The 23151-nt window shown below is 40.9% G+C and overlaps 1 protein-coding gene across 9 annotated transcripts in view; it reads left to right on the top strand.

The window, feature by feature from the left end:
* Positions 1–23151, top strand: part of ADGRB1 (adhesion G protein-coupled receptor B1) — a 4264735-nt gene that overhangs the window by 2165899 nt on the left and 2075685 nt on the right. For all 9 annotated transcript variants that reach the window (XM_044067288.1, XM_044067286.1, XM_044067290.1 and 6 more), the window contains one exon: positions 14253–14417. In XM_044067288.1, coding sequence (XP_043923223.1) covers positions 14253–14417 — 165 coding nt within the window. The remainder of the gene's footprint in view (positions 1–14252; positions 14418–23151) is intronic.

Genomic DNA, 23151 nt, shown 5'->3' with positions numbered 1-23151 from the left:
GGCTTACCATAGTTGGTCATTTTTTCTTTTTCTTTACTCCTGTATTTTTTTTTTTTTTTGATTACCATTGTTGATAATCCTTTTTCCTTTCCTTTCTTTAAAAAAAATCTGTGGGAGCCATATAGTCATTGTCAGATCCAGGATGTTATAGTCGACTCTGATCTTCTCAGAGCCATCTCTGCCCCTTCGAGCCTAAGCATTAGACAGCTCTGCCCCAACTTCTGTCGCTGGTGGACTGCCTTCAGGTCAGACAGAGCTGGTGGTCCAGAAGCATGTCTTCTCAGCTTTGTCAGCCTCCTTCTCCCTGGAGTGCTCTGCCTTTGATATGGTGAAGAGAGTGTTCTCTGCTTCTGGAGGACAGATGGTTCCACCCCCCTCAGATCCCATCTGTGGATCCCATGTGTCTTTGTGCCTTGAGTGTCATCACTCTGCTCCACAGGAACAGCCAACTCAAAGGCTACAGACTACTCAACAGGGTATTCTTTTTATTCCAATATTTCTCCGGAACATCAAGTGATGAAGTCCCTAGGAAGAGAAAGTGCAAGAGAAGGCACTTGGACTCTGCTTAAGAGTCGGTCACTAAAGATACCAATTTTGATGAAGGGGAAGGGTCCACAAGATCACTACCTGATGATGTTTCCTTTGAAGACATCCTGGAAATCCTCAAACAAAGCAGTGTTTGGTGTGCCGGTAACCCTTCCAGGGAGGAATCGGTATTTGGGTCTGCCCCATTTACCACCTGGGTGACTCTGCCTGCTGACAAGCTCATTGATTTGATCACCAGACTGGTGAGGAAGGAACCCGACTCTTTTGAGCCAGTCCACCAAAAGGAAGAGAGTTTTGGAGCAAGGGAGTACCAGTTCATGGCATGGTCATAGAGGTGGCCATGAAGAAAGAACTTACGGAACAGAGTTTTTCTGTCCATTCCACTAACATGGACAGATTTGGAAAGCATGTATATGCTTCAGCGACCTTTGCACTCAGGTCACTGAATTATTTGGTACCCTTCACTAGATAGCAGAGGGATTTGATTAAAGAACTCTCCAAATCCCTCTCTAGGGCCAGTACTTCTGGAGAACAGAACTCTATTGCCTCACAGCTGGCTACCCTACAATCAGCCACAAATTCATCCATGATGCTTATTTCATATGCAGTTGAAGGCACTTCAAGGGTGGTGTGTTCAGGCATTTACATTAGGAAGCATACCTGGATGTGGCTGTGTAATTTTGCAGAGCCTTTGAATTCTTCCTTCATCAATGCACCCTTTGACAGAAGTTCTTTGTTTGGCCCTAAGGTAAAGGACATACTGTCTATGTGTGAGCAAGATGGTAAGACCTTGTCTGCAGTGGGCCTACATTTTATGACCCCTCAAAGAACCTTCTCTGGGAATCAATGAGGTGCTCAAAAAAATGTGGTTCAGGAAGTCCCAAGGTCTCTTCCAAGAGCCACATTGAGATACTTCCCCAAGGTGCAGATGGAGAAGTCTAATGAAGACACCACCCGCTCGGCAGAGGAGGTCCAAAGAACTAGGGGGTCTAGAGATTCCTTCTCTGATATGTCCTTCCAATACTCCTGAAAGGAGGCCCAACTGTCATCCTTTGGATGCAGTTGGGGCTCATCTATCCCTGCATCAGAGAGCCTGGCTATACATTACAAAAGATACATGTGTGCAGAGGATTATTTCCATAGGTTATAAAAACCCTTTTCCCTACCATGTCCTTCAGCATTAAACACATTTATGACATTCCACTCAGTCAGAGGAAAGCAGCAGCACTAGAAATAAAAAAGCTGCTAGAAAAAAGAATCATCCAAGAGATCCCCCCCAGACCAGATAGAATACAGAACTTACTCAAGATTCTTTTTAGTGCCAAAGAAAACAGGGGTCTGTAGAGGAGTTTTGGATCTCAGCAATCTAAACAAGTCAATTCAGAATGCAAAATTCCAGATGGTCATGGTTCAGTCCGTTTTGCCATTCCTGCACAAGCATGGCTGGATGTGTTCAGTAGATCTTCAGGATATGTACTATCATATAAAAATGAACAGATGATCCAGAAGATTCCTACATTTCTGTTTAGGAGCCAGTCACTACCAACTCAGAGCTTTGCCCTTTGGTCTCAGCACAGCCCCCAGGGTGTTCAACAAATGCATGTCAGTGGTGGTAGCTCACTTGACACTGCAAGGATTCCGAGATTTTCCTCACCTAGATGACTGTCTCCTAACCACTCCGACCAGGCATCATCTGATCAAAGCAAGAGACCATCTGCTCCAATTATGCTCTCACATGGGAATTACTATCAAGCACAACAAATCTCAGCTAGATCCAACTCAGATACTGGAATTCATAGAAGTGTTCTTCAACACAGGATCCTTGACAGCCTTCCTTCCTTTACCAAGGGTAGAAACCATACAATTCCAGGTCAAAAAAGATCATCCATAATTCTTCTCTCTCAGATCAATTACCCCTTCAAGTATCAATGTCAATATCTGCTGCAACAGTTTTGGTTCCACTTGCAAGACAACTCATGAGAATTCTTCAGTGGACCCTAGCAATTCAGTGGTCTGTTTTTCACCAACCTTTGTCCACTCAAATCAAAATAACTCAGGGATGCAAAAATGTTCTCCTTTGCTGGATTTACTCTGATCAGATAATGCAAGGTTGCCCCTTCATTCTCCCTCAACCCAAGGCCATAATTACCATGGATCCTTCAGAAACCAGGTGGGAGGGGCACTTCTTTGGAAAGACAGTCCAAGGTACATGGTCCCCCATAGAGGCCAATATGCTTATCGGTGTCTTAGAAATGAGAGCTGTCCACCTAGTGTTGCAGGCCTTCCAAGACAGTCTCCCTTCTGGGACTATTGCAGGTCAAACAGACAATATGTCAGTGGTCTGGCACATCAACAAACAAGGAGGAACCGACTCTTACCCCCTGTCACGAGAAGCTTTGAGAGTGTGGCAATGGGCAATCTCATCCAATCGAATTCTGATAGCAATGCACATTCCGGGGAAATCCAGCAAGACAGCAGACAAGTTAAGCAGGCCCATTCTAATGCCTCACGAGTGGTCACTCAACATGAAAGTGGAGGAAAAGATATTCTGTCAATGGGGCCAAACTTGCTGTGACCTCTTTGCATCTCCCCTCAACAACAAGTGCAGCAGGTTCTTTGACCTGATCCCTCCACTGGGGGAGTCACCGAGAGATGCTCTTCTCCACGAATGGCCCCCCAGTCTCCTCTACGCCTTTCCCCCAGTGCCTTTAATCTTCAAATTCCTTCAGAACGCATCTTGATTGAAGAGCACAGTCACCCTTATTGCTTCTAATTGGCCTCATTAAATTCTGTTCCACTTTCTTTGGCCTCATCTTCTTTACCTTTATTGCTGATTACAAATTTGATCTGGTCTCTAGGGGAAGAGTGGCCTTCAGCTCAGCAGTACTCAGGAATATCTTTCCTTAGAGTCCACCCAAGATTCAGGTAGCTGGGGAATCTGTCCCATTTTTTTTAGGAATGAATGAAAATGACAACATCAGATAAAAAAAGTTATGAACTCACTATAACAGTCCATCTGTGTTGTCCATTTTCATTGTTCCTCAACTCCCCTCCTTCCAACCCCCCTACCAATTTGACTTCCAGACAGATTAGAAGATGCTGAAGGAACCAAGTTTCCTTCATTTGACCTCCATATACTGTTATCTCATATCCTTTTTATTTTTTATTTAGTATATGGCCTAACAAGATCTGAGGCATGGTAGGGGACTAGTGCTTTATGGGTAAGGGAGGAATGCGAGAGTTTCATTGTTCTACGAACTGGAAAAAACAGGGTCGGATCCAAACCCATTTACTGAGGAAGACTGAAAATGGACAACACAGATGGAATAGTATGGTGAATGCATAATATTTTTTTTAGCCAGGTATCAGTTGCGATTAGAATGTCTGGGGTGTAAAAATCTAGACATGCATGGATATCATGAATTTTGTTGTAGATGCTTCTGAAGTTAACGTTGACAAGAATGAGGTTAGTTTCATTACCTGATGGGAAAATTGTGTTGAGAGCATTGGAAAATAATGGGTTGGCCATGGTGGGTAGTTGATGTATGGGTCTGGGGTTAGAGTGAATATCTCCACTAAGTTTCAGGATGGAGTTGGGGTGAGCTGAGGTATGGAGCCATTTGTATTTGTATCTGACTTTCAGTACTACTGATAAAGTGCTATTCTTAACTTTAATATATCTAAAAAAGAACAGCTCTGAGAATGTATATTGATACAGAGAAGGAAAGATAGGCAGATGGTTTTGTGATGGTATGTGTGTGTCTTTGTGATGGAGCTGGGATAAGATGTGGGAATATTATGGTAGTTCATGAAGTAAGCTAGTGTTGTTAGTATATAAAGCAATAGCAATTGAATTATTTTCATTTTGAGTTGAGATTGTGAGAATTTAGATGGTGGGTAGAAGAAGGTGGCCATTTGATAAGATGATGGCTGTGTGGAATATTAATAAAGAAGTGTTTTGAGAACTGGAGAGAAACATGTGTGATAAAGGGTAAAAGATGTTTTCAGGATAGTATATTGATAGTTTAGGTAGTGGAGAGTTGATAGGTTGCGTGCAGAAAGCTGTGTGGTATGAGATTGTAGGCAGGGGAATGTGAAGAAGTGAGTAGTATATGAATGAGGGAGGTGACTTAAAATGTGTATTGCTGAAAAGGGTAGTAGTCCAAAGAAGTAGTTATAAGTAGTAATATGAAGATCTAAAAAAGTGCTTTTGTGGTATTGGTATGTATTTATCTGCGTGTGTGTGTGTGTGTGTGTGTGTGTGTGTGTGTGTGTGTGTGTGTGTGTGTGCATGGTTGATAAATGTATGTATGTATGTATAAATATATAATATATATATATATATATATATATATATATATATGGGTCTACTTTTTCTTATCGAAAGCTCATGCTTTCGAAAAGAAAAAGCACAATCCCATTTATGGGAAAGTGCACTTAAACGAAAGTGCACATCTGTGATTACTGGTTTGCCGAACCAGTAATATCAACAAAAAAAAAACTACAGAACTGAAACATGCTAAAGGGGGATAAGGGAAAATACCTGTTTCCCCACTGTAGTGCGATGTTGAAGTTAGTGTATGTAAAGTAGTGGGGTATGGGGGTGCAGCCCCCCACATAGTGGGTGCAGGGGGGCTTGTCCTCCTACAAAAATGCCTTTGTAGTGTTTTTTTTTGTTGTTGATATTACCGGTTTGGTGAACCGAGAGTCACGAAAGTGCACTTTCGTTTAAGTGCACTTTCTTGTAAATGGTGTCAAACTTTTCCTTTTCAAAAGCATGAGCTTTCAATAAGAAAAAGTAGACCCATATATATATATATATATATATATATATATATATATATATATATATATATATATATATATATATATATATATATATATATATATATTACGTCTACAAGTGTGCATATGTGTGTGGGTGTGAATGGTGTTGGTAAGCAGGAATTTGTATGGAAAAAAGTGAGTTGAGAATGTTTGTAAAGAAAGTTTTACATCTGTGAAATGGGCAGCAGGAATTGACAGAGGATAGAAATTTGAAAAGGGTTTTTAATGTATATATCTTTAAAGGGTGGATAATATATACTAAATTGTTGGAGTAGTTAAGAAGGAATAAATGTAAGGGTTCTTGGGATGCCTGTGGAATTGGGAGTGGGAGGGGTGCAAAGCGGGCAGAGATAAACAGTCACAGTAGCAGAAGATAATCAGTCTATGCATGCAATTTTAGCATAAGTAATGCTAAAGGGGGTAAGGGGCCAATTTAAAATCATGTGCATTGTTAAGTATGGACTAAAAATGCCTATTTATTAGTTGGGAGGTGCAAACTCATCCCTAGCCTAAAGGGGAGTCATGGAATATTCCTTAGCCTGAACTGAAGCAGTTACTTTTACTAACAATTAACTTAGAAGAAGATGCAAGCCTTGCTACCAAATTTAACATGGACTGCTAGCCCAGTTACCAAATAACAATAAAGACATACAACAGAGTTAACTTGTATTTACTACTTTACATGCTTTTTGTGAGCTGAAAAAGGAATGTAGAGTGCTGTATTCTTGGGGGGGGGGGGGGGGGGCTCAGTGGTAGATGTGCAAAGCTTAATTGTGTTTTGTAAAAGAGAAACCTAAACTGTAGATTGAAGTAACTGAAAAGAGAAATGTGGCAAGAAAAGAGCAGTTAAGATGCTTGTTTTTAAAGCAGAGAGTCAAAGACACAACTATAAACAGTGTGTTAGTGCACAAAGAAGGAATAAGAAAGCAAGAAAAAGAACACAGTTGTAAAAGTCAGTGAGTTCTGTCATACATTGCCATATACATGCAGGTATGACATACATCTATCTAATTACCAAACATAATGATCCCCAAAAAAATAAAAATTCATGCAGAGTACATGAAAATAACAGTCAGTGTATATTGCTGGAATTGTAACAGTAATAACAATGTACCAGCCTTGAGTAAAAGACACAAGTGACTGCCAAGAGAGTGTGGATAAAGTGAATACTGTAATCTCAGATCACTAGTTGTAAGGATATACAAAAACACTGGCTGGACCATTGCAATTTTGAACTAGTTAAAGATGGTTTGGCATATACTTGTGTCAAAGCAGATCACTAGCTGTAAGGATATACAAAAACACTGGCTGGACCATTACAGTTTTGAGCTAGTTAGAGATGGTTTGGCATATGCTTCTGTCAAAGTGCACCTTGTAGCCTTATCAGCTTGTCTGTTCCTGGATCCCTCTCTTTCTTCTCTTTTTGTGATCAAACATTTTATGAAAGGAGTGTTAAAAGTGACAGCCCCTCAAAAGCAAATTCCTGCTCCCTAGAATCACAATGTTGGTCTTAAAAATTTGATCTTACTTCCCTTTGAACCTACCTCTCAGGCTGATTTACAGTTCATTGCTTGGAATACTGTGTTACTGATTGGGCTGCAGTGTGATTCTTTGAGCTGCAAGTTCTTGTGGTGGGCCAACCCTATCTGATTTTTCTCAAGGAGAGGGTTAGGTTATGTACTAATTCATCATTCATGCCTAAAGTTGATTCTGAATTTACATGTTCTGTCCTGATCCAAAATAAAAAGTGTGAAAAGATTGTATATACCTTTGATTTGCACTGCTTTGACAGAACAAAACCCTTTAGGAATGCTGAACAGCTGCTTGTGTCCTGTATAGAGACTAAGAAAGGTCCACCTGTCAATAAGCAAGTTAAAGCAAAATGGTTGTCCTGTGCTATTGTTTTCTCTTACTCCCACAATGTTAAATCTAGTCCAGGCAAGGTTAAGACTCACTTGCTTAGGACCTTATCCTGTTTGCTAGCATATTTGAAAGGGGTGGCATCTAGAAGCTTTCTAGAGGCAGCAACTTTGTTCTGTGTTCCTACCATCACAAAGCACTACAAACTGTGTTACTTTTCAAGGTCTAGAACAAGTTTTACAAGGACTATTCTCCAGGGGCTCCTGGAACCTTATCCTTCCACCTAACAGGTAGGGTAAGCTTTGGGAATCTATCAAAAAAATGACACTAGGGCCAGTGGGGGCCCTACCAAGGGGAATATAAAGTGTGATCACATTGCCATCATGCCCCTTACCCTGTCAAACTTATCCAGCACCATTTAACCAGCACTGTATAGTGTTACTACATTCATATAATTAAAAAGACTTGGAAGTGCCAAGGTGCGCACACTGACAGACATTTAGTACCAGTGTTACATTATGACAAGCCCATGTACCACAGCAAGGTAGCCACTCACAGAGGTACACGCACACACACTGACTGGCATTTAGTACTAATGTTACATTATGACAAGGCCCTGTATGTGTAGTGCACCATCATGCACTACCACTTAGTGGAGGTTACCATTGGTGGTTATAGACCCAAACATTTTGCTTGTTAAATTTTTCCTTAGCACTTTGCTTGTTGTCCTCCAGAGGTTTTTTTGTGGCCCTGCTCTACTGTCAGGTGGAACACTAAGCCTACTCCCAGAGGTACTGATACACCTGTCACCCACTAGACATTCCTAAGTGCGACCTCTTTTCCTGACAGTATATGGATAGACAGTTTTCCACAGTTTCTCCAGCCAGCTAGGTCAAAATGGGCATCCTGAGGCAGTGTAGCAGCTGCCTCACATTCACCGACAAGCTTCTGTTTCTAGTCCACACAAACTCAATATGTGAGAGATGTAACTATATTAAGAACCTTGAATCCATGCCCTGCCACACACCAGTCAGTACATATGACAATGAGCGGGTTGTCATCATACACACCTCACCTCTTACTCCACCCAAACCCACGTCACACATATGTACATATGTGGAAGTCCTCACCTGGAACATACCTAAACACCACAGACCTCCCAAACACAAACACAAGCACGCTACACATAATACTTCCTCTGCTAAACACGATACACAAAATAACTTATGCACCAGTGTCTCACCTATCAAGCCCTTAAAGAAAAACACAAAACCAAACATATTAGTCATAGGTGATTCCATCCTGAGGCACACAGATGTCCCTCTCACCAGACTGGATAAGGAAAAAGTCACAGTGAGCTGTCAGTCAGGTGCCAGGATCTGCCATATCACACATGCACTCAAGTTTCTCAACAACAGATACTGTTATGACTCCATTATAGTTCATGTTGGTGTGAATGACTTCAGATGTACCTCTCTGGACTATATAAAGAGAGGGGTCTATATGATTTGGTCGACAGTTCATATGGTCGACTGTTTATTTGGTCGACAGTTCATTTGATCAAGAAGCATTTTAGGTGGGGGGCTTCACCCCCCACACCCCCCAATGTGGGGGGCTGTGCCCCCCACACCCCCTAACTATATATATCAACTCCAGGGTCGCACAACATTGGGGAAGGGGGCAAATGCTTGTCGATCAAATGAACTGTCGACCAAATAAACAGTCGACCATATGAACTGTCGACCAAGTCATATAGACCCAAAGAGAGACATGACTGAGCTCTCAGACTATGTGTCTCAGGCAGGTATGTCCCTAGCCTTAAGCAGCATTTTACCTCCCCCCAGGATGATGCTGCAATACAAACAGAAAATGATTGACTTCAATAATTGGCTTACTTTCTGGTGTCATTCTAAGGGGATCCAGTATCTGTCAGCCTGAGATGACAAGGTTGGCAGACCTCGATGCTTTGACAGAGATGGTGTTCATCTGTCACCCATGGGATTTTGGCTACTGGCTAACGCTCTTGCCAACCCCATAGTGCCTTTTTTGGCAGTGTCTCAGGAACAAAATTCCCAAAAACTAAAGGTCTGTAGCTGACAAAGTTTGTTGATGACTGCAAAGTGGGAGGAGTAATACACTCTCCAAATGATGTCAACATCCTACAAGAAGGTCTTACACAAACAAATGATTGGTGCCGTAGTCACGGCCTTAAGCTCAGTGCAAAAAATGTATTATCATCCCTTTTGGTAAGAGTGATGTTCCTGTTAACTACCACATCAATAGCAACACCCTAAGTAAGCATTCAATAGTGAAAGACCGGGGCACACAGGTTAACAGCAACCTTTCATTTGATCACCATGTCTCCGCAGTGGTAAGAAGGGCATTCTATATTGCTCATCTCATAAGCAAGGGCATTGCCTCTAGGAAAAAAAAAAAAAAAACAAGTTGTGACTTCTATGTACTCTTCCCTCATCATGCCAATAATTGAGTAGCACACCCTTTTTGGTATGTGCCTTTCCAAGCACCTGCAGCAAATGGAGAGACCACAAGGATTCCTGAAAAGGAAAATTCAAGTCTTCAGCATCTGTTCTATATGGATAATTTCAAATCACTGTCACTTTATTTGTTTCATACAGACTACTCAGAAGTGATCTCTACCTTGCATATACAGAAATTTCTAACCGTGTTTTATTGGAAATGCTGCATATCTGCAAGTCAAATGGTAGACTGGTTACTTGCTCTAAAGACTTTAACCTAGTATGTGACATTAACATAAGCTGCTGGAGAGATAGATTTGTCTCCAAAAGGTTACCACACCTTTGGAATAGACTCCCACTTCATGTCAAACAGAGCACCTCATTGGCCATCTTCAAATGCAGTCTGGTTGATTGGATGGGTAATCGTAAATTCACCCTGGGGGGTTCCACCTGTGTACTACTTGGGCAAGGGCAATATGTGCTGATTGTGGAAATAAGGGTATAACTTGGCTAGGCCTGTAAGGGTCCTATGGCCATTAACCTAGTAACTTCCTACGATCCTATAAGAGGGCGTGTATGTAAGGTATAAAGCAGTGCCAGCGGTGTTTGTGATGTAGGCGTCAAAACCATGCTGCTTCTGTGGTGAAAGTTCAATGTGTATGCACATGTGCTTGTCTTATTAGAAATTGTAGGGCATCGAGTGCTGTTTATTGCATTTGTTATATGTACCATCCATCTTCAACCCCTTTTCCCATTTTTGCATATGGGGTCAGGGTGTCACTTCTACAGTGACAATCATCTCGACACAAGGTTTACACAGCAGGATGGCTAGCCCTGACACAGTAGTTCATTCGCACCACTGACTTGAGCACACACTCTCAGCTATGGCCAATTTGAAGTGTCCAATCCACCTACTGCATGTCTTTGGAATGTGGGAGGAAACCAGAGCACCAGGAGGAAACCCATGTGACTGCAGAGAGGGCATGCACACTTCAGACAGAAGGCAACCCAGCCGAGAATTGAACCGGAGAACCTCTTAGTGTGAGGCAACAACGCTAACCACTGCACCACAGCAGTATGCAGGCATATGTGTGAGTGCTTAAATGTGGTGAGTGCAGAGTCTTTTAACCTCTTAGCTCATGAAATCTGGACAATGCCTAAAATAACAGGGCACAAAGGCCCAAAAACAGGTACAAATTTTAAATATTGCTCTTATGAAGTTGCTGGAGTAGCAGGATTTGTGTTAGCATGCATTTTCAGAAGAATATGAACACAGAAACTAAAATGTATGACATTATTTAGTGAATTTAGTCCTTTTTATGAGGAACAGGCCAAAAATATGAGGCAAAAATCTGGACATTCTGGGAAAAAATGGACAATTGAGAGCTATGGTGATGGTACAAATGTTTCAAATCATTTTCTTACAAATCTATCTCCTCTTCATTATCAGCCATATTGAGAAAATTATGCCACCACTTTCTCTAAATTATATTTTAAAGTTCCTTCTCCTGGAACCATACTAAAAGATGATCTGGAAATACTAGAGTTCCGAACAACCAACATTCTCAAAAAAGCTGCAGTACAATAAAACGCATCTTCAGTCTGCTAGCCACCATAAACAGTCTATCGCTTTGCACCAGGAACTTACCCTAGCTGCTGCAACCAGTCAGGTCCCTTGCTTTACTGAAGTGGAACTTATTGAGTGCAGCTTACAGAGAAGTTTAAAAAAAAAAAAAATGGAATGGCGGAATCGCAGAATTGCATGGTGATGTTACGCAGCCATGCAAACAAGCAAAGGAGAGGGGGAAAACCGCAGCTGCTTCATCTGGGGGCCCTCGTATGTGGGGAGATAATCGGGGGTTCCCTGCACCCACGGGTTCGGAGGGTGCCTAATGAGGCTATGAATGCTACTGAGGCAGTAAGAATGATGACCATAGTACAGTTGCAAAGTCCTTGTAACAGTAAATGTTCAAATTTTTTGCTGTCTCAGTGAGTGTCAGCACCCACTCAGCATCCACCAGATTGTGCATAGTTGAGGTGGGTTTCAACTGCTTTGATTAATTTTTTGTTGGGTTTGGGGTTTTTTTTTGGGGGGGGTACTTTTTGTGATTGACTTTGAATTTACTCTTGCTAGATGATTCTGGCTTCAGGTACTTTCATCTTCCTCTTTGCAAAAATAAAAATGCCTGAGCACTCACTTCCTTTGACAGCTGAAGGCTTCCCTTTCTGAATATGTTCCGTCAATCAGCTGTCACAGGAAGAGAGAGGAAGGGAAGTTTGAGCTTTTGAAAGCTGGCCAGAACTGGATTACCTTGGCAGATAATTCAAATTGCCACTGAGGCAGTGAAGAATTCAAACACCTACTATTGCAGAAAAGTAGGGCTTAGGCAATAGTACATTTTGCTCAATTTACATCTTGTATGGCTCACACTCCAAAGAATAAAGTTTCACTCTTCCTACTGTGGCTGTGTGAGTAGTGGCAAAGGCTCTTCCACCTGTTGGCATATTATAAATATTTCCTTTCTGATTTGCAGAGAATGTGGGATGTGTTTGACTTCCAGTAGAGAGAGAGAGAAAGAAAGAAAGAGCATGAAAGGGGGACAGGAGTGGAATTACTAAACTATGGAGGAATAAGTTTATTATAATTGCATTTTGCATTTTTTTTTGTTTGTTTGTTTGCATAATATGATGATATGGAAGTTATTGGTCAAGAGATTGTGTGACATCTTGGGAGGTAATCAGCTCATACTGTCATATTGTAGAATGCTGTTTTAGGTGTCTGATCCAACAACAAAAAAAATCAGTGGATGTGTTTATGTTGCATCTACTTTGCCATCAAAATTAAATATAATTTCAGTGTCTCTGTATTGTTTGTACAGCCAGAAATAGTTATTTTGGTGCTGCATGTCCCATTTTAAGAAGTAATAAAGAAGGCAACACAACAGAAGGCACACTTTTTAAAACTTTTTTAAACGTTGAACTTGAATAATATCACAGAATATTATTTTTACAAGGCCCCCGCCCAATAACCGCTCCATGAGGGCCTGCATTCACATTCATCCCATGCACAAAATATTCTAATCATAAAGTGCACAACCTCAGGAAAATAAAAAATAATACATTTTTTTTCAAGTAAGCAAATAGTCTTGTTTCTCTGCAAGGTTATATGACCTTGGAGTTATAGTGGAGTATGCCACACATCTCTTACATTGAACTGTCATAGAGCAATTCACTAAATTGCAAATCCAAAAACAACATAATTATATATCTGCATTCTGACAGTATAGGCTCTGAAAATAAATGCAGACAACTTAAGGAAACATGATTAGGTATTTGATGGGAAGCATGCAATTATCTATTGGGGAGGGCAGTGAACTCCAATTTACCTAGTATTTTTATTTTGATTTTTTGTTTGTTTGTTTGTTTTTTTCCTTTCTGTAAATTTTGTAGATTTTTGTATTTCTTAGTTTCAGCATTTTAAGCATGAGATGCAGACATTCAGTGTTGGTTTGTCACTGAGCTTAGGATGCATAGTCAGAAGCAATTGATTAACAAGTAAACAAATATTCATTTTGATGTTATATAAAGCCACGCTGTGCTCATTCACATTTTTGCATGATTAGCAAAAAAGAAAAATACAATGAAAATGTTCTTCCCTAATATTTTAGAAAAGTCTAGGGAAATCACATTTAGTACTTTTGGGTATGTAATTTGGTGAGTGATGTCCAAACCAGCACATACCTTTAGCAATCATTTTTGATTTGTTCCGAATTGAGTAATGTTATCAGCTCTCTCAAATGGCCAGTGTATGAAAACTACAGTATTCTTAACTGAAATTGCTTATATAGTCATAATTTAGTTGGTTAATGTTATCAGCTTATTCAAATGACTAGTGCCTGCAAACTTGAACTGCTATAATTAAATTTAAATTTGTATTGCTATTTGCTTTTGAGGAACTATGATACAGTTATGATGTAATTTGTATTTTTTATTATTTTGTGAATGACTTATGTTTTATTCCTTCAGGATGGTCATTTATAGCCTGTTATTTCCTTATTTGTTTGCATGCTAGTGACTCATTCTTTACTTCTTTCTTTCAAAGCATGTATCATGATTTCTAGAAGATTTTAAGGGAACATGTCAGTTCATTGAATTTTATTTTCATCACGATAAGAACTCATCACATTTGGCCCTATTCTCAATGCTGATGCATCCACAAAGGGGAAAGTGAAGAGTGCAGGATGTGGGGCTGCAACCCCCCCCCCCATGCAAAAATAATTACTATCAACTTCTGCATGGACCACTTTCAATGAGTTCAACTTCTGATGAAAATAATATGATGACTTGATATGAATCCCATTTCAGTACACTGTGAAAAAAAGTTATAAACAATAAAACTGAGAGCATGGGACATCTTCTAAAATCATTCCATAGTTTTATACAGAATATCAGTTTGAATTAATGCAGTTTCTACTTATGTATTCACAGTGTGGAAATTAATTTATTTCACATGAGTTATTCCTTTAGTTCCTCTGCTTTCAGTCCATGGCACGTGGGATGAGTGGTCTCCATGGAGTTTGTGCTCCTCTACGTGTGGGAGAGGACAACGAGATCGAAGTCGTATTTGCAGTCCACCACAGTTTGGAGGCAGTCCCTGTGAAGGTCCTGATAAGCAAACCAAGTACTGCAATATAGCCTTATGTCCAGGTAGGAAGCAGATACCTGACAGAAGTTGTTGAGCATTTTATGTTTTGTTCTAAACTTGAATATTTAGTCTTGCATGTTTTTGTATTTTTGTTTGTTAGTTATAATATCAAGAGCTGTTCCTCTTGTAAAACGTATAAAAGGTTAATGCAAAGTTTGTTGTGTTGCAAAATGGAAGCAATGATGGACAAAAGCTATAACATAACAGTTTTTCAAAGTTTCAATGAATCTTGTTTGCTACAGGCTTGTGACCTGGGGTCTATATCCTATGATCGAACGCTTAGTTACTCGAATAACTAAACATCAATTACTAAACGTTGAAGACCCAAAACTGCAAATCGCAGTTTCCACACAGAACAACAATGCCATTGTCCCACCTAAAAAAAATAAATAAATAAACACCCCCCCCCCCCAATTGAATATACCAACTCCGAGATCACTCCACATTGCAGAAAGGGCAAAATCTGTGTAACGGCCAGACAAATTGTTTCCCTGTGTGGAAACTGCCGTTTGCAGTTTTGGGTCTTCGACGTTTAGTGACTGAGCTTTAGGTATTCGACTACCTAAAGCTTCGATCATGCAGTGTAGACCTTGGGACCTGTTAGTTAAACTCTGTGTGTCTGTAGGAGGTAAGGTGCCGCCAGTGGTAGAGAGGAAAGGAGGGGCCATTAATTAATTGAGTTGGTTCACAGGGTGTGCCTGGATATTAAGTAAACTCTGCTTTTTTGACTCTGCATTACAGTGTATGGAATTGGCATTTACTTATAGTGTAGTACAGTAGAGGACTGTAGTACACAATGCACCTTGTGTTTTTTTTTCTTTCTTTTTTTTTTTTTTGGCAGGTATGAGAAAGGGAAACTTCATTCAGTGACATTTCAGTATTCCCCTGCCCCAAACCTCATTGTCTGGGATTGTGGACTATGGTACGTTCAGGCAAGGGTTGCAGTTGTAAGGCTTCTGTGGTTCCATCTGACTTTGGAAATAAAGGAAATAGGTTGTATTGCCAAGTCATGATGAGGTAACATTATATACAGCAAGTAAAGTCCATACAACCATGAAAGAAGACATGGTTGATAAATTTCCATTACTTCATTTTATTTAGTAGATGAATGGAAATTAACATTAATAAGATGATTCTGTGCAAGTGAAACAGCACATAGAGCATTTTTGTGTGCTATATGGTGCTGTCTTACAGACTGGGAAGAAGAAGAAGATGGAGGGAACAGCATGATTTTTCTTACAATTTATTCAAAAGAGCAAAGCAGTCCTGCACTTGTTAACAACTTTAGAAAAGCTCTTTAAGTTATTTTTAATGCTGTAATAATTTAAATTAGAATATGATTTATTACATGCTTGGTTCATATTCATTTTTTAGGAAATATACATAGATTTTATGCAGCCAGATTCCATTATTAAGTAGTAGCTACTTGTATGGGAAAGGAATGGGAAGCTATTAGATAAGCAATATAGTATCCAAAGGCTTACTACCATAAATTCAACGTGTCATAGGTCGAAATGCATAATAGCGACTTACTGTAACAGCGAAATAAGATTTCGATCCACAGAATATTGAATAATACAATAGTGGACATGAGTCTGTATTCGCACAAGTGGAATTTGTTCAGTAATGAGCGACTAATTACCCTGTCACATATTTCATTACATATGTGCCATACAGGAACTCTTAAGCACAGACTGACAATGAACTGCCTCCAACTAAAAGTAAGAAGGAACTTAACTTCTTCTAAGCCGGGGACATGGAATACACATTGGAGGTATGTGCAGTGTGCTTAGTATGATGTTCCGTAACCAAATATATATGTCAAATCTCTACAATGAACAACATGGTTATATGCTTAATAGTTATGTTTTCATTGACAGGTAAATAAAAATACCAATGATGCATTTTCTCTGGGAACTATCAATCAGGTAAACACTACAACTGATACACAAAAAAGGCGAAAAATGTTGGTTGTTGACAGTTATCAATATTACCTTGAAAAGGTGTCTGGTGATAGGAAATATTGGTGTTATTCCCTCAAAAATAAGGAAAGGTGTAAGGGTAGGTGTATCACAGAAGGGGTGCTGATGGAGAAATATTAAAAAAAGTTCCTCACATTTTCATGCTCCAGACCCTAGAAAACCTGAAGTGTGTAAAGTCAAAGTGGCTGTATAAAGGAGAGCTGAGCAATCTGTGGAAGATCCCTGTAGAGTTGTCTCAGAAATATTAACAAGCACATCCACTGATATTTCTACCGTACTTCCAAATACCACTGCTTTAAAGCAATCAGTCATTCGTATAAGAAATAAAGTCAAGGCAGACACTTTTAAGGGACTTAGAAATTTAAAAGAGCTTACTGGTGATATGTTACCAATCAAAACTGTCAACTGCTTAATTAAACATGATGGGGATGGGGGATTATGTAACAATATTACTTTGATCACAACAGTGAATAATTTGTAATGGTTGATGGAATGTTCCCAATTAACACTACAGAGTGCAAACAAATTTACAGTATGCATTGCCCACTTCCTGGTGCTGAGTGTCGGAAGATTATTCCAGTAGTGTATGGTCTACTATCTAGTAAAGCAGAAATCACACATGGCATGTTTTTGAGAAATATGCAAGGCTTATGTCATGAGAATTCATTAACACTAGCGCCAAAAATTATTATTAGTGATTTTGAAAAGGGTGCTGTTAATTCAATTTTACGCCATTTTCCAAAAACAAATGCCAAAGGCTGCTGGTTTCATTTCTGCCAGATAATATGGTGACAAATACAAATATTACATTTGTCAAATGAATTCAGTAAATGTATGACTTTCTCTTCATTGTGTAAACAGATACCTGCACTTGCTTTTCTGAATCCTGAAGATGTAATACTTACGTTTGAAAGTATTGCAAATGATATGCCCAAAACTGCTCAGCCACTATGTACTTTCTTCAGGGAAACCTATCTGTTATGGAAGCCAAGAAGATATGGGATGAGAGGGTGTACTTGAGAAAGGATTCTGCCACTCTTTGATATTCCTTTGTGGAATCAACACGATACTTGTATACAAGGATTTCCACGATCACAGAATGCTATTGAGGGGTGGCATAGGCGTTTACATAGCCTACTTTGGAGGAAGAAATTAATCATTTTTGAAATTCTGCATGCCATTCAGCTAGAGCAGAACCATTTGGAGGACTTGCTATCAAGGGTACTACTATGTGCACCAGCGTCAACTAAACATAGATGGTTACAACAAAGAGAAGCATTTGCGAGGCTGTTAGGAAAAAGAGATACTTTCAGCTGCAGGGGATTTACTCATTGGTCAGATCAGATCATAAACTCATCACCTTAGATATCCACATAACACCCTCACCCCCCCCCCGCCCCAAAAGAAACCATAGTGAAAAACTTCTCCAAGGTGAACTTTATGCTACTCAAGAGGTGGCAAACTTTGCTACTCCCCAGCAGAAAGGCGATATGACTGAATCTGCTATATCCTACACAGAAGCGCTCTACAAGCACCTACATGAGTGCATGGACCATGCTATCCCAAACAAGACCAAGACCCACTCCTCCAAAAAGAGGAAAGTAGTCTGGTGGACCCCGGCAATAAATAAGGTTTATAACAGAAGGAAGAAATTATTGCAAAAAAGAGTAAAAACCCAGGAATGGAGGGGCTACCTGACCAACCTTAGCAAAAAGCTAAGAACCCTCATAAAAACCTCTAAGGCAAGCTTTGAAAGAAAAATCACAACAGACACCAAACACAATCACAAAGCATTTTTTAGCTATGTCAAAAACCTAAATAACAACCCGTATATCTGCTCTGAGATACAGCATAATGGTTCAAAATTCACGGAACCAACTGACATCGCCAATATACTGGAAGATAGGTTCAGTGCAAACTTCACCCCACCCTCACCCTCCAAAGGGCCCATTTCCATACCAGAAAATTGTACTGCCCCTAAAATCACAGACAATCAGGTGAAAACAGCACTCTCCAAAGCAAGAAACACAGCATCCATGGGACAAGACAGCATCCCAGGCTGCGTACTACATGAACTCCAAAACAAATGAATCCCTCACCTTAATACCATGTTTAACCACAGCCTCACCTTAGGCTATGTGCCTACAGAGTGGCGCATGGCAACAGTTATACCACTCCACAAAGGAGGTGCCACCAGTGACCCCGGGAATTACCGCCCCATCAGCCTGACGAGTCTCGTCTGCAAGGCCATGGAGTGCATCATCATGGAACTAAAGACATTGGGAACCTACAAACCCTTGACCCCACCCAGTTTGGGTATGTAAAGGGAAGGTCTTGTCTCCTTAATCTGGTTGACTTTTTTGAAATAGTCACTAAAACAATAGATGAGGGAAAGGTGGTTCATACAGCATACCTTGATCTTGCAAAGGCCTTTGATACCATTCCCCACTCAGGAATTATTGACAAACTCACCAACCTAAAAATAAACCCCTATGTTACAACATGGGTTGCTAACTGGCTCATGGATAGAACCCATTCAGTGAGAATAGGAAACACTAGATCTGACTCCAAACCTTTGACTAGTGGTGTACCACAGGGCTCAGTCCAGAGACCTCCTCCTATTCGGTATCTACTTCTCGGAGGTACAAGCAAATACGGAGGGACTATGGCTAACAAAGTTTGCAGACGACTGCAAACTGGGTGCCATAATAGAGACCCCTAATGATGTAGATAGCCTTCAAAAGGGTCTTACAGATACAGATACGTAGTGCCAAAACCATGGCCTCAAGCTAAGTGCAAAAAAGTGCATCACCATCATCCCCTTTGGGAAAAACCAAGTACCTATGAATTACAACATAGGTGGTAGCCCACTTACCATGGAGAGTGTGATAAGAGACCTAGGGACTCAGGTGGATAGTAACCTCTCCTTCGACAACTATATTGCTAAAGAGGTTAGAAAATCCTTCTACATGGCCCACCTTATCATAAAAGGGTTTGCATCCAGGAATAAGGATGTTATTGTCCCCTTCTACTCATCACTCATTAGACCCGTTATTGAATAATGCCCCATTCGGGATGTACCTAACAAGATATCTGCAACAACTGAAGAGGCCTCAAAAGTACCTCACAAAGAGGATAACAGGCCTCAAACATTTGCCCTATGCCATGAGGCTAAAAAAACTCAGACTGTACTTGGTCGCGTACCGGCTACTCAGAGGTGATCTCTGCCTAACATACAAGGCTATATCAAACCCCAAATTGCTAGAAATGCTCCACCTAAGGAAAACCCAATCCATCAGAGCTACACGCTCAAGGGACATAAACCTGACATCATCAATAAATAGGACTTGGAGGGACAGATTCGTGTCCCAGAGACTTCCCTTACTCTGGAATAAGGTCCACATATATGTGAGGCAGAGCTGCTCATTAGCGATCTTCAAGAGGAATCTTGATGAGTGGATGGGAAACAGGAAATTCACCTCTGGAATCACTTTGGTGGCCCTGCTAGACAGGGGCGCAGGAAACTAAACCACTTGGGAGGGAAGCGTAAGCAAAATATTTTTTTAGCTAGGCTTAATTATGCCCTAGGGCCAATAGCCTAGTACCTACCTATGAAACTATGAACTGAATTGGTTGCTAAGTATTGTTCATTTTAGTTGGGAGTATGACCATTAAAGTATGTGTGCTTCTTTATTACCTATATTGGTGTTTATCGATTTACACGAGGGTGTTATGCGAATTTAACATGTAGCCTACACATTGTAAAGCCTGTGTAGTCTGTTGTTCTACTTTGCACTGGTGTAAGCTACACTAAGAAATCACTTTAATGTTGCATTTGAGGATGGACTGCCGCATCATTAGGAAAGATTACTATTGGTCAGTGTCATTTATAGGAAAAGCACTTACAGGATGACTATTTAGATCTGTCTGATTAATCAACGCTGCATTTAAGTATAAAAATACACAGCAAAATAATTGATGTTATGTAGTCCAATCTCACCTACATGCTTACCTGTGGGTTTGGAGCCGAACCTCGGCTCCGACTCGGCCATACTCTAGCTGAAAGTCTTCAATTGGCTCATGGCTAAGAGGGTATCCCATGCTGCAACGCCCCTATCCCAGATCTCGTTTGCTGCTCGTACAGCTCGGAAGTGGTCTCACTCTTGGCTGTGGCTAAGTATAATTTTTCGATTTATTTTTCGTACTTCCTTCTCCAGTTGCCACTGTGACCACAGATGCCTCCCAGATTGGGTGGGGGGGGGGGCATTATCTCAGCAGGACAGTCCAAGGCATGTGGCAAGAACACAAGATCCAGTTGCATATCAATGTCTTAGAGATGAGAGCAGTGCTATTAGCGTTGCAAGCACTTCAAGGCTTTCTTCCTCATGGGACAATTACAATCCACTCAGACAACATGTCAGTGGTATGGTATCTGAACAAACAGGGAGGAACCAGGTCATATCCCCTTTGCAGAGAGGCACTTCGAGTGTGGCAGTGGGAAGTATCTTCCCGACGCTTTCTAGTGGCAACGCACATACTGGGGAAGTCCAACGTGATTGCTGACAGGCTGTACAGAGCTATTCTGATGCCTCATGAGTGGTCCCTGAGCGAACGAGTGGTGGAGTGGATTTTCTGCAGATGGGGTCAGCCTTGCTGCGATCTATTTGCCAGCCCCCTCAATGCTAAATGCAGCAGCTACTTCACCCTTATCCACTCGAAGGGGGAGGCACCCAGGGACACTGTAGTTCACGATTGGCCCTCCGGTCTTCTCTATGCCTTCCCTCCAATCCCCCTGATAATGAAGGTTATTCAGAAAGCACAATCCTTGGGAAGCAAAATGATACTGATTGCACCACACTGGCCTCATCAGATCCGGTTTCCTTTTCTCCACCCTTATCTAACGGATGATCCATGGATTCTGGACCCAGAGCCAGATCTGTTGACTCATATGTCAGGGCAGTTCCACCCCTCCATTCAGACCCTCAGGTTGACAGCATGGCTGCTCCAATTCCGTCCCTAGTCAGGCTTCATGATTTTTCACCGGAGGTGGTTCATATTCTGTCTTCTTCCCACAAGCCTTCTACTAGGAAGATTTATTCCAGTAAGTGGAAGAGATTCTCCATTTGGGCTCATGAAAGGCAGATCAATCCCTATACAGCTCCCATTTCATCAGTTTTAGAATTTCTTTCTCAACTGTTTAGCCAGGGATCAGCTGCGGCAACTATCAAAGTGCATTTGGCAGCCATTTCTACATTTCATGTTCCTAATGAACCCAATCTAATGGCACACAGACTTTGTAGGGCTTTTCTGAAAGGGACTATGCTACTTCGACCTCCAATCTTTGATCCTATAATGTCATGGGACCTTAATCTTGTGTTAAAGCGGATTGCCTCACCTCCTTTTGAGCCCACGGCAACCTCTGACATTAAAATTTTGTCTTGGAAGACAATCTTTTTGATAGCCATCACTTCGGCTAGGTAGGTCTCTGAACTCCAAGATTTATTGGTTCGGCCCTCTTACTTGGTATTTCACAAGGATAAAGTTTCCTTAAGACCTAATCCTTCCTTTATGCCTAAGGCTGCTTTGGTGGTCAACCTCAATCAGTCTATTGAGCTGCCTGTATTTTTCCCTGAATTCTCTAACAGGGCAGAATTTAAGTTTCATCAGCTAGATGTCCACAAACAATTGCGTTTCTATTTACATAGAACAAAAGATATTGGGAAATCTGATCAACTCTTTGTCTCATTTTCAGACAATAGACTCGGGACTCCAGTTTCTAAAGTAACTCTGTCCAGATGGATTTCTAGTTGCATTTCCTTCATCTATACTTCAAATGGTAAGGAATTACCCTTTAAAGTGAAGGCTCATTCTACACGTTCGGTGTCTACTTCTACTCCTTTTCAGGCTAGGATGTCTGTGGATGATATTTGTGCTGCAGCCACTTGGGCATCTCCTCACACCTTTATTAGTCACTACAAATTGGATCTAATATCTAGAGGCAAATCTTCTTTTGGTTTCACAGTGCTCAGGAGTATTTTCCAGTGAGCCACCCAAGGTTTAGGTGCTAGGGATGCTGTCCCATGGGTAAGAATGTAGGCGAGATTGGACTACATAACATCAAGAAGTTATGTACTCACCATAACGTTCGATGTATGTAGTCCATCTCACCTCACATTCTTACTAACCCACCCACCTACCCCCTCCTGGAGAACCTAGAGGTCGAGTCTCTGTTTTCAGCACTCCTTTTGATGTGTTGAGTTGGTTCTTCCTCTCAGCGTGTTGGTGTGTGTGTATGTGAGCTTGCAGCAAACAAGATCTGGGGATAGGCATGCTGCAGCATGGGATACCACTTAGCCACGAGCCAATTGAAGACTTCGAGCTAGAGTATGGCCAAGTCAGTGCCGAGGTTCAGCTCTGAACCCACAGGTAAGAATGTGAGGCAAGATAGACTACATACATCGAACATTATGGTGAGTACATAACTTCTTGTTTGCGAGTGTGCATTGTGTAATTGCCAGTATTTCAGTTAAATGCTGTGCAGTTCAAAAAACTTTGAATTCAACATTCAATATTACTGCGTTCGACATTTTTAACTGTCTAATTTGTGTTTTTTGTGATTATGGTTCACATAAATACACTTTCGCCATACATTAATTCGAAGATGTAATAATAAACCGTATCCAAATGGAGAAATGTCTTTTATTGGCAAACAACAGAATCCAGTTTGGCTTATGTTTTTCCTGGCATTTCGTCT

Source organism: Protopterus annectens, chromosome 3.part1 (genome assembly GCF_019279795.1).
Source record: "Protopterus annectens isolate FY-2018-M chromosome 3.part1, PAN1.0, whole genome shotgun sequence".
NCBI classification, from domain to species: Eukaryota; Metazoa; Chordata; order Ceratodontiformes; family Protopteridae; genus Protopterus; species Protopterus annectens.
The sequence above is the reverse complement of the archived record's forward strand: the minus strand, read 5'-3'. Positions and strand labels throughout refer to the sequence as shown.